Here is a 17,869-nt window from a genome sequence, read left to right as displayed (position 1 = left end):
ACTATTTAGGGGCAGTAATCGCTTTTCAGAGGAAATGTCAATTCTCCTCAGTAACAAGTCTATATCTTTGTATTTACTCCACCCGTTCTGCAATCAATTACTATTGTGTCCCATAGCCCTTTGAATCTCACAGGTGTCTGTGTAAAAGAGCGCAATGTCTGCTAGCTCATCCCAATCAGGAATTCATTCAGCCCTGCCCTCGGCTTACTTTGAAGTGCCCACTGCAAGTGAAAGGAATCCCAAGATAGAATTGGCATTGAGCAATAATTGGGTAAAGGTTTCTTTCACACAGACAGCTGGTCCATGTCTTTCCTCTACTCTCTATGTCGAGGGTGAGGCTGTTCGCATACCTCTAATTCCATGTAACAGGGTAAAACTCAGCACGGAAGTCTCTCAAGTAGGAAGAGAATGAAGCCCTTTTATATGTTTGCCCCTCTGTGTGATTTGTACAGCTATTTGTTGTTTCTTTCTAAAGATGCTTAAACGACACACTGTCTCTGCTACATTGTGTCTCCAGCATTGCACAGCAGATTCGTAGCCCTGCTTGCATGTGATCTCCCCGCACACAGAGCGCTCTGACTGAGATAACAAACAAACAATAAGGAAAGGGCAGAGCAGAGATCACTGCAATGGAATTTAAAAGGTTATTTAAAATGAAATTTGTTTTTACCATGAATACACTGCGTTTACGATACCGTGATGTTTCTGTTTAGGAGTTTAAGCCTGATTCAAGCCATGGATGACAGTTGTGAGTTGGATCTTACCTACATCACCGAACGGATCATTTCCGTCACTTTTGCAACAAACACAGAAGAGACGAATTTTTGTCGGAACCTGAAGGAGGTGGCGCACATGCTGAAGTCCAAACATGGGGACAGCTACCTGGTAAGACAAAAGAAGTTCAGACAGTTATAGGGCCATAAGGGCTGTATCTCATGGGATTCATTTGCAATTAATTGGGGACAATTCAGAGTAAATTTTCTAAATGATGATCGTGAACTATCTCTATAATTCATCAACTGTATTACCCAATTTCTGAAATCTCGGTAAAGATGGCTTTGGCAGGCTTTGAAAGACACGCAGATTGATGTACTATGTGGGTGCTTTAACCCTCTCAGTGCCAGGAAGGAATGCAGCTTGTTCCCTCAGGACAAATTGAAGAGTTAGATAATCTACTAGTTGAGGAAATAACTAAAATGACAATGAAGTGGGGAGTAATCATCATGGGTGACTTTAATCTTCCTGATGTGAATTGGAAAACCAAAAAAGCTGCTTTTGCCAGGAGCACACATATTCTAAACTCCCTACTGGGATTGTCTCTAAAACAAGTCGTTGAGGAGCCAACTCGTAAAGAGGCCATACTAGATTTAGTGTTAACAAATGGAGATTTCATATCAGATATTACTGTAGGTGAAAGTATAGGACCCAGTGATCATCAGTCAGTGTGGTTTAATATAAGAACAGTCACACCACACAAAAACAAAAGTTTTGGACTTTAAAAAAACAGACTTTTCTAAAATTAGAATATGTGTAAAGGAGTCATTATCAGACTGGAGCAATTTAAATGGAGTCCAAGAGAAATGGGATTATTTAAAAGTTGTGCTGCTGGAGGCAACAGAAAATTTAATTAGGCTTGTCAGTAAAAGCAAAAAATTCAAGAAACCACTGTGGTACTCCGCAGATGTGGCCAAAATAGTAAAAAAACTAAAAGTTAGCATTTAGTAATTATAAAAAAAAAACAGAGTGAGGAAGACAGAATGGTCTATAAGATTAGGCAGAAAGAGGCTAAGCAAGTTATAAGAGCTTCTATATCACACACAGAAGAGAAAATAGCACAGTCAGTAAAAAAAGGGGGACAAAACATGTTTTAGATAAATAAATGAGAAAAGGAAAGTAAACATGGATTGGTTAGATTAAAAATAAAAGAAGGAATGTATGTAGAAGAGGATAAAAGGATAAAGGTCAAGCTGACTGCCTCAATGAATATTTTTTTTCAGTATTTACAGATGAAAATGAAGGAAAGGGGCCTCAGTTAGGAAAAGGATAAATTAGTAATTTGTTACATGTGAGTTTACAGAGGAAGAGGTTCTATTTCAACTGTCAAAAGTAAAGACAAATAAGTCAACGGGACTTGATGGAATACACCCAAAGTTATTAAACGCGCTTAGTGGTGTACTAGCAAAACCATTAACAGATTTATTTAACCAATCATTGATAACAGGAGTAGTCCCAGAAGATTGGAAGTTGGCAAATGTTGTGCCCATTCACAAGAAAGGTAGTAGGGAGGAGTCGGGCAACTATATGCCAGTAAGCCTTACTTCAGTAGTGGGGAAAGTGATGGAAACCATGTTAAAGGATAGGATTGTTGAACATCTAAAAACACATGGATTTCAAGATCAGAGACAACATGGGTTTACTTCAGGGAGATCATGCCAAACTAATCTTATTGATTTTTTTGATTGGGTAACTAAAATAATAGATCAGGGTGGTGCAGTAGACATTGCTTACCTAGATTTCAGTAAGGCTTTTGACACTGTCCAACATAGAAGGCTTATCAATAAACTGCAATATTTTTGAATGGGTAAGGCAGTGGCTGAGTGACCGTCAACAGAGGGTTGTAGTCAATGGAGTATATTCGAAGCATGGGCTTGTCACCAGTGGGGTACCTCAGGGATCTGTACTTGGACCCATTCTCTTTAATATTTTTATTAGTGATATTGCAGAAGGACTTGATGGTAAGGTATGTCTTTTTGCTGATGATACTAAGATATGTAACAGGGTTGATGTTCCAGGAGGGATAAGCCAAATGGCAAATGATTTAGGTAAACTAGTAAAATGGTCAGAGTTGTGGCAACTGACATTTAATGTGGATAAGTGCAAGATAATGCATCTTGGATGTAAAAACCCAAGAGCAGAGTACAGAATATTTGATATTATTTGATTCCTAATCTCAACATCTGAGGAAAGGGATTTAGGGGGGATTATTTCTGATGACTTAAAGGTAGGCAGACAATGTAATAGAGCTGCAGAAAATGCTAGCTAGTTGTATAGGGAGAGGTATTAGCAGTAGAAAGAGGGAAGTGCTCATGCCATTGTACAGAACACTGGTGAGACCTCACTTGGAGTATTGTACGCAGTACTGGAGACCGTATCTTCAGAAGGATATTGATACCTTAGAGAGAGTTCAGAGAAGGGCTACAAACTGGTTCATGGATTGCAGGATAAAACTTACCAGGAAAGGTTAAAGGATCTTAAAATGTATAGCTTGGAGGAAAGACGAGACAGGGGGGATATGATAGAAACATTTAAATACATAAAGGGAATCAACACAGTAAAGGAGGAGACTATATTTAAAAGAAGAAAATAAAACAAGAGGACATAGTCTTAAATTAGAGGGACAAAGGTTTAAAAATAATATCAGGAAGTATTACTTTACTGAGAGGGTAGTGAATGCATGGAATAGCCTTCCAGCTGAAGTGGTAGAGGTTAACACAGTAAAGGAGTTTAAGCATGCGTGGGATAGGCATAAGGCTATCCTAACTATAAGATAAGGCCAGAGACTAATAAAAGTATTTAGAAAATTGGGCAGACTAGATGGGCCGAATGGTTCTTATCTGCAGTCACATTCTATGTTTCAATGTTTGTTAAAATGGATGCTGTATTGATCATGCTCTCCTCCGTATTTTCTATGAATTGTTCAGGGATTTTCCTTCTTATTAACCCCATTACGACAGGTGACTGATCATCACCATGTCTTAACACCTTGTCATGTAGTAGTTTGTGTATTCATTTTATTTATTTTCATCTTATTATTATTGCTCTTCACTGTCCACCCATATTTATTGTTTTAGATCTTAAACCTGTCTGAGAGAAGACACGATGTCAACAAAGTCCACTCCAAGGTAAGAGTAATGGGAGATTCGCACAGTTAGAAAGCAGGATCGCACAAACGTTTATTCACTAAACTGCAAATGATAGAAAATTGGTGAATAGGGGAGGGTGAATGTTAGGACAAAATTGCCAAGCTGTAGAAAAGGCTAAGATTATGTCCAGTTTGGTATTAATGACCTAAACTGGCAATTACGTTATCAATTCTACAGCGTTTTCTGAATAGTAAATAAACCCCATTTGGGTAAATCAAAGGTCCTGGAAAATGGCTAAACCTGTGCAGAATGCCCCACTCATTTTACCGTATCAGGAACTGCAAGGCTCGTGAGCTCATCTGGTCAGGGCCCTCTTCCCCTACGGTTCCCGTATGTCAGAATTAAATGTTTGTCTTGTTTACATATTATGCAGCGCTGAGGAATAGCGTGCAGCTGTCAATAAATGTTTGGATAATGCTTTCTTGTAATGGATAGGAAGCCTGAAGCGATTTAAGAGTAAATCTGCAGTATGCAATTATACCCCCTCGTCTGCTACAGTAGTTATAACATCATTTCCTTTCCTCCAGTAGGGGGATATAATTGGGCGTTCCCAAAAATTATTGTACAAGCTGATCTACTTTCAGAAGCAATTGGTAAAGTTTATAGTTAGCACAGTATAACGGTATACTTTTGTGGTAGAATTTTGGAATGGCCATGAAGTTGAATAGGTCTTGTAAGGTGACATCCAGAGATTTGTCATGGTCTATCTCAGTTAGGCCACGGGTCCGTATATTGCTCCCATGGCCACGATTATCTAGGTCCTCAACCTGCCTCCACAGGTCTAGTAGCATGTTCCCTTGTCTTATAGCGGCAGTACTACTGATCATAGTGCAGCGTTGAGGCCTCTTAGGTTGAGACCCTATCTTCAAGGGTTGTAACGTCTCTTCAGAGATCTAATAGTTCCATGATGGAGAGCCCCTTTGATAGCAGTTGCCAAGGCGGCCACGTCCAGTTTCATGAATATGCACGTGTATAAGGCACGATGGTCAGCCCTCCATTACTCGAGGGATGCCAAGGTATCGTCTTCTCCCAAGCCTGAGGTTCCCAGGCTACTGGGTGTTGGTGTCAATGCCAACATGTGGCATCGACACCAACACTCACAAGGTCCACCACGCTGGGGGAGGAAGTTATCCATAGGACTGGACCTTGTGAGCACCTTTTGATTTTGGCCCATATGAAACTGGGATATTGGTTTTTAGCTGGCATTATCGGGTCGGGCAAGTGGAAACTGAGTACTTAAGCTGCCAGCTTGCCTGTGAGCCAGGCCACCCTCGCCTGCCCCCACCACCCACAATATTATTAGAAATTTCAAGTGAGTTCAAAGTGGATAATATGAAAACATTGTGCAAATTTTGCATTAGTATAGTGCTTCACTGAGTTCAAAATGAATTTAACATTTTTAGCAAAAATATCCAAATAAGAAAAATTCTCCAAGAGAATGTTTTCAATTTGACTATGGTGTTATGAAATTTGAATTTCACTTTATAATTAAAATGAATTAAAATAAAACTTTACTTTGCTTGGCTCGTGCTTAGAATGGTTTACCTGACTGTTCTGATATCTGCATTTTTAAGTCTAACATTATTTATAATTGTATATTTGTATCTAGCAGGTAAGAATATTTAATTGTTGAATTAGCTGTGAAATAGATATTTTTTTTATTCAGATGGGGGCATAGTTCAAAGTCCTTTATTTATTTATCCATTTTTATTTTTTTTAATATGTGAAAATGTTTTATAACTCGTCAGAGCAGGAATAACTCTTGATTGTATAGTTAATTGTCACTAAATGATGCAAATGAAATTTGGAAAATTGTCGAAATGCTAAATCTCCATCTGCTGTAGAGTTTTCGACTGACACAGAGGTCCTAACTATTTGCACCCCCCTGCCGCATGCGATCATTGTACACGTTTGGTGTGCTTTCAAATCTGAGCTTTTTTCCCCTTTTTTTAATTAAAAAAAGCTGATGACCTTAATAGCAATTGAGAAAGGGCTGCTGCCCGAAACGTTTACTGCTTAAACTTTGTCCACAAAAAAATTGTGGTAGCACCTGGGTGTGCACACCTATACTGGATGCGCAGGACTTTTGTTTGTTTTTTGGCTGTAGCAATTTTGAACATGTTAGTATAGACAAGAGATACAAAGGTTGTTTGTTCAAATCTGAATTAAGCACAAAGTTATTAATATTATTAATCATTAAAACTTTAAAATAACACCCTGTATAGAATTTAGTGATCAAGCCTGAAGTTACTAAACGTTATTGAGACTTCTAATATGTGTTTATAACTTGAGCTTTTTTGAATGTCAAAGTCCCACCAACATTTACACTCTAAGGACCGTAACTATAAAATGATTGGGTAACTGTATCATTGATCTAGTACCGCTGTTGTCACAGTTGTTCCACCTTCTGAGTTCCACCTTCTGAGTTAGAGTGGAACTCACAGTCTGAGTCCTCTTTGTCTTTTCAGGTGTTGGACTTCGGTTGGCCTGACCTACATGCCCCGGCCTTGGAGAACGTGTGCAGTATCTGCAAAGCCATGGATACCTGGCTGAACGCCGACCCTCACAACGTGGTCGTCCTCCATAATAAGGTAAGACTTTCGACCCGACATTTTGGCCAGAGAGGCACGGTGGGGGAAAGTTCTAAAAATGGAGCAATCACCATGGCAACCAATGGAACGTTTAATACTTTGCCCCAGATTATGTTTTTTGACATAAACCGGATTTCCATTCTCTCTTTAATCCATTCACAACGTAACTACCGTGCTGTATCGTTTTTTGTAATTGATGTTGCGAGATGGTTCTCATTAAAAGCCGCTGATTCGATGTGTGACGTAAAAATACTGGCGTGTGTATTCGGAGAACGGAAAGGCTGTAAGATCTTAGTGTTTTCAATGAGTTTGGATATTCCACTATTTAATTCATAAAGAAAACTATGAACCTAATCAGTTTTGTAAAAACATTTCTTTTCATTTTATATTTTACAGTTAAAGAGTATTGGAGTCTATTTTTGTTTTCTAGATACCTGATTCTGAATCTGTTTTTTCTGCTACTTACTTTGTTTCTAGATATGAGCCTTTGCTAACATTGTCTAATAAATCTCTCCTGTGGCTCAGATATAATTATTTCTTAACTGATTAACATAATCTGCCCTCACTGACTATATAAGCTTTTCCAAAACTGCATTTCCCATCATTCATAAACTGCTAAGTCTAGGTCAGCCTGTTAGCTGAAGGTTGCCCCCTCCTGGTGATCACAGTACTGCGCACATTGCTGACATGTGGTTACATTGCTGACTGCCTCATACAATGTTTGCTTTCATCCTGCCTTGCAGTGCACAATGGCTATAGTGTGTAAGTGCGCAGCAGGCAGTCCTTACACTTTTATTTTCTTTCTTTAGGGTAATCGAGGTCGGACAGGCGTGGTGATTGCTGCGTACATGCATTACAGCAATATATCTGCCAGGTACCACAAAAACCCCACTCCCGTAGACTGAAATGTTCATTATTCATTATTTTCCCATTTAGGACACAGGCATTTAATGACAAAAGTATCCAGTATAAAAGGGGATGTAAGAGTTTATTAACTTAATGATAATTGCTGTAGAAAACAAATGACAGAATTTAGGCTACTTTGGGAAAAATGCCCACTTTACCTATTTGAATTGGAATTTATTTCTCCAATTTGCATTTTTTTTTTGCCTAAATGTAATTTTGTCTAAATGTACTGTTGTTGTTTAAAATGACATTTTATCTGAATTGCGGAAGTCTGTTATAGTTTTGGCCATACCTTGCTGTTTAATGATTAATTCTCCAACCTTACTAGTTGGGGTAATGTTGTATTAGGATAATACGTTGGTTAATGTTCTGCTAACACTACACGTCTATCTAGAAGCAGTGAATGGGAAAAAATATCCATCTCTAACATCAGCTGCAAGGTGCAGAGAAAACACACATTTAAACAGAATATATTATATTTTTAGCTTAAATGTTGCATGTCAGTTGCAGGCAGACCCCTCACTCATCAGGAAGATACATCCAGCAGGGGTTCATCTCAGAGCAGTTCCACTTATCGCTTAGGATGAGTGGACCTGCTCTGTAAGCTGATAGCAGTACTGGACACAGTGCGTTTACCTTTATCATGTCACTGTTTAGCCGATTGTCCTCGGAGAAGGACTTGGACTGTTTAGGGCTTACCTATTGACAGCTCTGAGGGTCAGAGCTAGAGTTGGAGCAATTTTTATAAATCAGGTTGTGAGGGCTGGTTTGAGAGATTTAACTGTGCGTTTAACACATTTTCCCTGTTCTTGCCGTGCAGTGCAGACCAAGCTTTGGACAGGTTTGCCATGAGACGGTTTTATGAAGATAAAGTGCTCCCTGTCTGCCAGCCATCCCAAAAAAGGTCAGTACCAGCCCACTGCGTCTGACCGAGCTCCGCAATCTCTTCTAACCCACGTACAATGAAAATATATTGACGTTAGTAGAGGCTATTTCACTAAACAGCGGATTTACACCAAAATAACTGATATATAGCAAAACTTAAAATGTTTCCAACAAAACAAGTGTTTCTAGATCCGCTGTTTAATGTTTAACCCCTTAAGGACCAAACTTCTGGAATAAAAGGGAATCATGACATGTCACACATGTCATGTGTCCTTAAGGGGTTAAACCAGTTTGTCTGTAATTGATTAGTGTGTAGTCTTTTACAGAGTTCTGTCTGCGTGACAAATCTCACACGGTAACTACTGGTAGTATCTCAGAGAAATTCTATCCATAATATATTCGTTAAAGGTAATAGCCCGTTGCAATTACAGTTATGTCCAGAAGAGGGCATCATATGAGTCGTTATCTTTCTTCATATAATACAGATCAAGTTCCAGTATTCTCTTTGGCTCCTTATAAAACTCTTGTTGCATAACAAACAAGTTAAATTGCAGTGATACATTATATGAAAATCATGCAATATTCATAAATACATTATTTATTTATTTTAACTAGATACAGTCCGAATGTTATGTGATAAAGATACACTATTGATAAATCCATCTCTTTCTGTCTTTAACTAGATACAATGCACAGAGTGCTACAAGAATATAATATTATTACATCTATTACTTTTAACTAGATACAATGCAATTAGTGCAATAAGAATAGAATATCCATAACTCGTTCTTTTCTTTCTACTGGATAACGATATAATCTTTATAAATCCATTACTTTCTTTTTATTAGACACGATGCAGTGAGGGCTATATTATGTGATAACGATGTAATATCCGTAAATTGTTTTAGTGAGTGTGTTTTGACAGTAGAATTATTGATATAGATAATCAGATTCTAACCTTTTGTATTTTACTCCTAGTTTTTTATTTGTAATTAATTCATTGCACTATTCTGTGTTGTTCCTTACCTAGTGATTGAGATGGCTTTTTTCTATCTTGCACCTACAGGTACATACATTATTTTAGTGGGCTACTTTCGGGGGCTATCAAGATGAACAACAAGCCATTGTTTCTTCATCACGTCATTATGCATGGGATACCGAACTTTGAATCCAAAGGAGGTATGTCGTAATGTACCTACATCGCAGGGAGGGATAGTGACTAGTCATTATGGCCTTTGGAGATGAGCATTACATGTTTAATACAGTGATTGTGCCAAGTTCCAATCAGGGAGGGGGCTTGTGCATGGTGGAAAAATTCAGTCTGGCCTAATAAATTCAGATGAAGAAAAACAAATAGTTCAATGTGGCGGCTCAGCTTGGATGATTTTTGTCCGTGCAGATGATTTGGATAAAATAGGCCAATTCGTGTACTGCAAAATGCGTACATAATATAAATGACATGTTTGTGTATCTGTACACTGATCGGCACATTTTCATATGAAAAGAAGTAACCAATAGGGGGAAATGAAGCAGCAGTAAAAAAAGATTATTTTTTTAATAAATATATAATCTATAAATCTATAATATTTTGCTTCTCCTCCTATCCTCCCTCTGTCCCTCAATTCTTACTTGATCTGAGAATAAAAACAATATTTAGTGGCTGTTTCCCTAACCATCAATAATTTTTTTCCCATCGATAATTTCTTGTTAAAAAACTTTTTTAACATTTAATTTTTTGGCGCCACAGAAGGAACTCCAAATTGGAATTAAACAAACTGACTGCGCAATGATTTGTGTGTTCGTGACATGTCCATCTGGGGATTTGGAGTTAGGGGATTTGGATGACCGGTTGATCTCTCAAAATTCGGAAGAATTGCAGTTTGTTTGAAACCAAATGCACAAGTCTAGTTTTTTGGGGTTTTATCAATGGGAGAAAAACTAACTTGCTGAACTCTTTTAGCAAAGACCCCCTTGCTATTTGAAGTCTAAGTCAAAACCAATAGAAGTTAGAAGGCATCTCATATATAGTCCATACAGCAGGTGGGGAACCTCCACAATGAATGATTTATCTGCTCTTTGTCCTCTCAGGGTGCCGTCCGTTTCTGAAGATCTACCAGTCCATGCAGCCGGTGTACACCTCTGGCATTTAGTAAGATATCTCTGTTGTTATTCCTCATAGATCCGTCAGTTAACATTAGCTCAGGTTGCCTGTGCTTTAAGCTCACTACTATCCAAGTTGAATCCCAGCTGTGCTCAACGAAGATAAAAAGAATAAAATTATACGGTAATTTAGTTTAAGATGTTCCACTTCTGAGCCCCGAAGCACAGGCTGCCCAGATACCTTTTACCGTCCACTGCAGTCAGCCTTGTCACAGAATGCTGCCTAATGCAATGTAGGAAATGTTTCCTATTATTTTGAAAGCTGAAGTTCATATTATTTGCACTGCTGTCTAGAAACTAGATTCCCTACACATTTACCTATCACTATTAAATAAATTATTCCAGGAACATATTTTGCATAAAAAAGTATAACTAAAGTTTGAGCATAAATAGTTTAAAGGGACCCCTAAAGCAGTTAGCTTGCTGAAGTTCCTTATATAAAAAGGTCCATATTTTTAAAAAATCTTTTTCAATTGAAATTAACAATTTTATACTTTAGCCTTGTTTCTCTCCCTCCCTCCTCCTCAACCCCCCCTAACCCCCAGGCTGGTTAACTCAGTGGAGATAAACTCAAGAGCACCTGCCTTGCAAAGACTTCTCATTGAGCTGCATTGGGAATTCTGTGATTGGACAGACACAGAAAGTCTGTGTGGGGTCAGAAGGGGAGGGTTTGCAATGGCTGCAGACAAGATCTGTAGCTTTTGCAATCTGGTTGTAAGATTTAACCCCAAATTTAAAAAAATTGCATAATTTAAAGCATGCGTGTTTTCATTATAATATATCTACTAAACAGTGATTTTTCTTCTCTTTGGGCAGTGGAGCGTCCCTTTAAAATGTGTTTATTTTGTTAACAGCATACATCCACTTTTTCCATTACTTAAAAAATGTAATACTGTCAGGTTTGTTTCATGGTAATAGTCCAAGAACTGTTATTTTTAACAAGACTATAATCCAGATTCCTGGTCCCATGAGCATTAAACTGTGTTAGTAGTGAGGAAAGGCAGGACCCCGGGGTAGGTGGGTAGGATTCTGGTACGTAGTTGGCAGAACTAGGGATAACTCGAGAACCACATTACTCCATCCGGTGTCTATGGACAATACACTTACCTGAAGGCATGATTCTCAGCTTTTAAACCCAGGATGCAGTTTGAAAGATCCCACATATTACCCATTGAGTCATTTCCTATATCAAAACGTATTAAAATAGTCCAGACTTGTAACAATGTATCATAAATACACCAATTACAAGAACATGTAGCAGAAGATTCTGAGTAGGAACCTCTGGCTGTCACTAGAGGGAGATATGTTACTCCAGATTAGTACAGTGAATAAAAAGTAACACCACTTTGGTAGAATGAGGTTTATTTACAAAAAGAGAATCTTAGGTAAAACTATTAATATGGAGCAGTTACCATGGCAACTGAGGAATGTCACAGCTTATGCCGTGTTTAGAGGCTTCATCCAAATTATGCTCAGCCCAGGGCTTTGTAAACAGAACAAGGATCTTAATTATTCTGCTTCTCTTCCCAGCAATGTGCAAGGAGACAGTCAAACCAGCATTTGCATCACGATCGAGCCAGGCTTACTGCTTAAAGGTGACATACTGGTAAGATCTCACAGTGACAGCTTCATGTCATCGTTTTGTCTATCGACCCCTCTCACACTGTCTGTCTGTCCGTCCATACATGTGTCTGCCTCTCTGCCTGTATATATATATATATATATATATATATAGAATCATATAATTAAAAATAAACCACAAAAACACTGCTATTTAATTAATCTTTATGAATCCCTCCCGTTTTCTCACTGGAACAAAGCGCTCTTGTTGGGTAACAGAGAAAGTGGTCACCCGGTAAATATGTTGAGCAGATGGAAGTGATGTTGATGGAGGAACATAGTGATGTCTTTGTGTCCCACATGGTTTCCAATCTTGTTCTTCCTATCTTCCTCGGTAACAGAAGCGAACGTTGTCTGCTAAGTGCGTGTCTTTCTATCGCTGTGCTTCCACTGAATCACCCTGTATATAAACAGGAATTTAGAACTGACTCATCATACTTGGATGTGCCCCTGGCTTTGTATATAATCGGATACTAAATATCATTAACAGTCTGTTCCTGAAATCCTTTCCAGCTTTAATTAGACTGTTTATTTCAGTCCATGCACAAATCCAGCGTAAGTACATCCAGATGTAAATTAGGCAGCCTGGACCTTTAGATGTAATAGTGTTAGGAGTTATTAACGAGTTTAGATCAGCTCGGCTCAGTCTCATTAAAGGGACCTTGTCACTTATATCGTGACAGCATTCAGATTAAATGCCAAATCATTTCATCTATACATCGGGTTAGTCTAATGGAAAATGTATAGATTTACTAAACATAGAATTGTAGTAAGTGGGAACATTCTATTTATTGTATAATTCAGGTGAGGTAGCAGAGTGAGAAAATGTTTCCAAACCAGCAATACCCAGAGCGTTTTGCATTCAGCTTTCTTTCCAATTTGTCTGCTTTGGCCTGAAATGTTAAATTCCCTTTGAATTCAGTTTTATTTCCTGACAGTTCACACTTTAGTGAAAAGCTCGGACAGTGTACTTGGAATTATTTGCAGACCAAATGTTACCAAAAAAAATACCTTTCTCCAGTCTCTTCTCTTCCTCGCTCCTCTATTCTTTTCTTTATGTAAGCTCTTTTTCTCCTATAAAACAAAATGCGAAGTAGGGACTACTTTGTCTACTGTATTTTTCCTTCACTTGACAAAAGGCAGAACTACCTCTGCCAAGTTTTGTCAATTCCCCCAGCTGTCATTAGCGATGTGGCTGTGGGGAAAAGGCATTGTCTCACTCATCGTGAGACAGTATCTACTGAGGCTCCTGCTTTCTCACAGGGTACTCTGTAGACATCTGTGTTGTACTCTTGCGCATGTATGAGAGTATAGCACAGACATGGGCTCCTGATGGATAAAGTGGCAGGACCTGAAGAAAGAATATGTCCACACCCACGGGGGACGGCTTAAGGTAAATATATCTCACTTTCTCCTCAACCTCAGGCCACACCAAGCAGTGATGTCATATCGGTGGTCTTTGAAAAGACCCCAGAAGCTGACAGATCTGCATTCAGTAGAAATGTCAGATGTTTTGTGGAGAATACGTTTAGTGTTGAAACTGGATTTTGGTAGCACAGTGTTGTTATGGCTTATAAAACCAAATAATCTTGGAGGATCTGTTTTCTATTCTAGCAGGTACTATTTTGTGGGAACAGTTGTAATACTGCATTGTGCAGCGATGATACTGTCTTCAGAATTAGGGACACTGTGTACTTAGCAGGAACTTATTCTCTCATTTAATGGTTTCTTCTTTTGTCCCTACAGCTTAAATGCTACCACAAGCGGTTCCGCAGTCCGGCACGCGATGTCATCTTCCGGGTGCAGTTTCATACTTGCGCTATTCACGATCTTGGGATAGTGTTCGGGAAAGAAGATCTGGACGAAGCTTTTAAAGGTACTGTATTGAAGAGATGTGGGCTTTTGTACAAAGTTTAAAATTACCTGTGGCTGTCTTCTCTCCCGTTCTGAATTTAGAAAGCTTCGTAGATATGTGTCATTCTGCATGGAGTCAGCATCATGATCTGATTGTAATTAACGCCTGTAATGCCTTGCTGTTGATAGAAATATGTGGGTAATGTGACTAGCTTATGTGTGCTCTCTACTTGTAAACAAAGTAACCATGTTACACACTGCGTGCTGTCATCCCCAGTACCTCTGCTACTGAGATTATGAAATGGGAGCGCTTAGAAATTGCATATTGTACGCAGAGTGCTCTTCTCATTACAGTCCGCAATTCTAGGGACGTGTGTCCACCCTATTTAATTGGGAACGAAGACACATTCCTCAAAGAATACTCCATTTCACGGTTTAAATAATTTTTGGATCTGCATATGGATTATAGGGACATTCACTCTGGGCTGCAGGTGGCAAAATATTGATATAAGGCATACTTATCTCTGAATTTTTCTTGTTGTAGAAATCTGTAGTTTTATTAGGGACCAGGAAGTGGCTTTACAGTCTGAGCCAATCCTGGCTCACTTGCTGTGGGAGGATAGCGCAGGAACTCCGACATAGCTGGGTTTTATGGTGATATGTGATTGAGCAATCTGTAACCGTATTAGGGACATCATTTCTGGAAATAACTGCAGTTCTAGTGAATTGCATGCACAGAGACAGTAACAGTGACACACAGGTAATTATGGTGGTTTAAATATCCATTTAAATAAAATAACAATTTGACTGATTAATCCATGGTTACACAAGCTCATAGTAAAAGGGCATGGTTACTGTATCAACCTATGACTGAGCTCTGTATAGCGCTATAACTTGTTACTGAGCACTGCATAAAGGTATAACCTATAACATAGCACTGTGTTAAGCTATAACCTATAACTAAACACTATATATAGAGCTATAACTGAGTGCTGTACGGAGCTATAGCCTATAGCAGAGTGCTATATAAAGCTATGACCTATAACTGAGTGCTGTACGGAGCTATAGCCTATAGCAGAGTGCTATATAAAGCTATGACCTATAACTGAGTGCTGTACAGAGCTATAGCCTATAGCAGAGTGCTATATAAAGCTATGACCTATAACTGAGTGCTGTACAGAGCTATAGCCTATAGCAGAGTGCTATATAAAGCTATGACCTATAACTGAGTGCTGTACAGAGCTATAGCCTATAGCAGAGTGCTATATAAAGCTATGACCTATAACTGAGTGCTGTACAGAGCTATAGCCTATAGCAGAGTGCTATATAAAGCTATGACCTATAACTGAGTGCTGTACGGAGCTATAGCCTATAGCAGAGTGCTATATAAAGCTATGACCTATAACTGAGTGCTGTACAGAGCTATAGACTATAGCAGAGTGCTATATAAAGCTATGACCTATAACTGAGTGCTGTACAGAGCTATAGCCTATAGCAGAGTGCTATATAAAGCTATGACCTATAACTGAGTGCTGTACAGAGCTATAACCTATAGCAGAGTGCTATATAAAGCTATGACCTATAACTGAGTGCTGTACGGAGCTATAGCCTATAGCAGAGTGCTATATAAAGCTATGACCTATAACTGAGTGCTGTACAGAGCTATAGACTATAGCAGAGTGCTATATAAAGCTATGACCTATAACTGAGTGCTGTACAGAGCTATAGCCTATAGCAGAGTGCTATATAAAGCTATGACCTATAACTGAGTGCTGTACAGAGCTATAACCTATAGCAGAGTGCTATATAAAGCTATGACCTATAACTGAGTGCTGTACAGAGCTATAACCTATAGCAGAGTGCTTTTTCAAGCTATGACCTATAACTGAGTGCTGTACAGAGCTATAACCTATAGCAGAGTGCTTTTTCAAGCTATGACCTATAACTGAGTGCTGTACAGAGCTATAACCTATATCAGAGTGCTATATAAAGCTATGACCTATAACTGAGTGCTGTACAGAGCTACAACCTATAGCAGAGTGTTATATAAAGCTATGGCCTATAACTGAGTGCTGTACAGAGCTATAACCTATAGCAGAATACTATTTCAAGCTATGACCTATAACTGAGTGATGTACAGAGCTATAACCTATAGCAGAGTGATATATAAAGTTATGACCTATAACTGAGTGCTGTACAGAGCTACAACCTATAGCAGAGTGTTATATAAAGCTATGACCTATAACTGAGTGCTGTACAGAGCTATAACCTATAGCAGAGTGCTTTTTCAAGCTATGACCTATAACTGAGTGCTGATTAGAGCTATAACCTATAGCAGAATGCTATATAAAGCTATGACCTATAACTGAGTGCTGTACAGAGCTATAGCCTATAGCAGAGTGCTATATAAAGCTATGACCTATAACTGAGTGCTGTACAGAGCTATAGCCTATAGCAGAGTGCTATATAAAGCTATGACCTATAACTGAGTGCTGTACAGAGCTATAGCCTATAGCAGAGTGCTATATAAAGCTATGACCTATAACTGAGTGCTGTACAGAGCTATAGCCTATAGCAGAGTGCTATATAAAGCTATGACCTATAACTGAGTGCTACATAGAGCTGATGTGACTGATAACTGAGTGACTGAATATTTAGAAACAATTAGAAAAACTGTGCTTTATCCAAAATAAATAATACATTAAAGGAAATTCTTTTATAACAAAGTATGCCACTGAAAGGTCAGCCCAGACTCCAGTTAGAATTTGTGAAATCTGCAGCAATCAGGCAGTTTCTATGAGATACCAGTCAATCCCTGATCTTGGTAGAAATGTACAAAGAATGTATACATATGCAGTGCTTCTTCCACCGAAATCAGCGGGAGACGCTCAATATACTGTGTTATATTTACATGAATGGAACCTGATTAGTGCTGTACTGGGACTGTACACACTGATCCCATCGATTTGGAAGGTCAAATACTGCGCGTGCTCAGTAGGATGTGTACAGCTGTGTACCCACTACAGCCTCTCTGGCAAGTTCAAATGAATAAGGCAGAGGAGGAGAATATTAGAAATAACATAAACACTATTTTTGTTCTATTGATATTGATCTACTATCTGAAATAGAAAAGTCTACGCCCATGTATTCCAAGCTTGTCGGCAATCCGTACGCTGATAAATATAGTGCCTGGAATGTCCCTTTAAATCTGTCAAACAGAACATTTACAAAAGCATTTCCACATTACTTCGCCGGGGCTCCTGATCAATGACTGAAACGAATCAGCTGTGACTTTCATCACGTGTCGATTATAGAACAATGTGTCCGTCGGTATACATTGCAAGCAAGGTCACTTTAACGACAAACGCAAAACTCCAATTTTACTTCTTTTAATCTAACATGAGGTTCAAGAGAGAAGGAAAAATGAACCCCAAAACAACATAAACACATTTTCTCTGTAGAGATATTTACCACTTATTTTGTACTTTGTTACTTTACCTTATATATAAATAATTTAGCAATTAATAAATAAATATGCTTTAGATGTATCTAAAAGCAAGCACATTTGCTAAAGTTTTCTTGTGTATTTTTTATAATTTTTCAGAAAACATTCTCCAATTTTTTTTTTTCTTCAGCAAAAATATTTTTTTTTCTTTAGCAAAAATAATTTTTCCAGTTTACATTTTTTGGATGTGGCTTTAAACCATAAAAGAACAGCCATACAAATAAAAAAAATACTTATTATTAGAAGTGCTATTCTGACGTTAAAGAAATTTACGGTTTGATAGTGTTTACATTTTTAACGTCCCCTCTTCCCAATTAGTAGAGTTACATCCCCCCCATAACTTGGCGCTCTGCTAACGATCACGCAATATGGAAGGCGATATGTTATATTGAGTGCTGACATGTAAATAAACCACAGAATTCACT

The 17,869-nt window shown here is 38.4% G+C and overlaps 1 protein-coding gene across 6 annotated transcripts in view; it reads left to right on the top strand.

The window, feature by feature from the left end:
* The window catches only part of TNS1 (tensin 1), a 401,409-nt gene that overhangs the window by 288,172 nt on the left and 95,368 nt on the right, over positions 1–17,869 (top strand). For all 6 annotated transcript variants that reach the window (XM_063429252.1, XM_063429256.1, XM_063429255.1 and 3 more), the window contains 9 exons: positions 714–885; positions 3,852–3,902; positions 6,392–6,514; positions 7,324–7,388; positions 8,241–8,324; positions 9,372–9,484; positions 10,394–10,454; positions 11,996–12,071; positions 13,832–13,961. In XM_063429252.1, the coding sequence (XP_063285322.1) occupies positions 714–885; positions 3,852–3,902; positions 6,392–6,514; positions 7,324–7,388; positions 8,241–8,324; positions 9,372–9,484; positions 10,394–10,454; positions 11,996–12,071; positions 13,832–13,961 (875 nt within the window). The remainder of the gene's footprint in view (positions 1–713; positions 886–3,851; positions 3,903–6,391; positions 6,515–7,323; positions 7,389–8,240; positions 8,325–9,371; positions 9,485–10,393; positions 10,455–11,995; positions 12,072–13,831; positions 13,962–17,869) is intronic.

The sequence above is a fragment of the Pelobates fuscus genome, chromosome 8 (assembly GCF_036172605.1).
Source record: "Pelobates fuscus isolate aPelFus1 chromosome 8, aPelFus1.pri, whole genome shotgun sequence".
Classification (NCBI taxonomy): Eukaryota; Metazoa; Chordata; class Amphibia; order Anura; family Pelobatidae; genus Pelobates; species Pelobates fuscus.
Note: the sequence above shows the minus strand (reverse complement) of the source record. Positions and strands in the feature narration are given on the sequence as shown.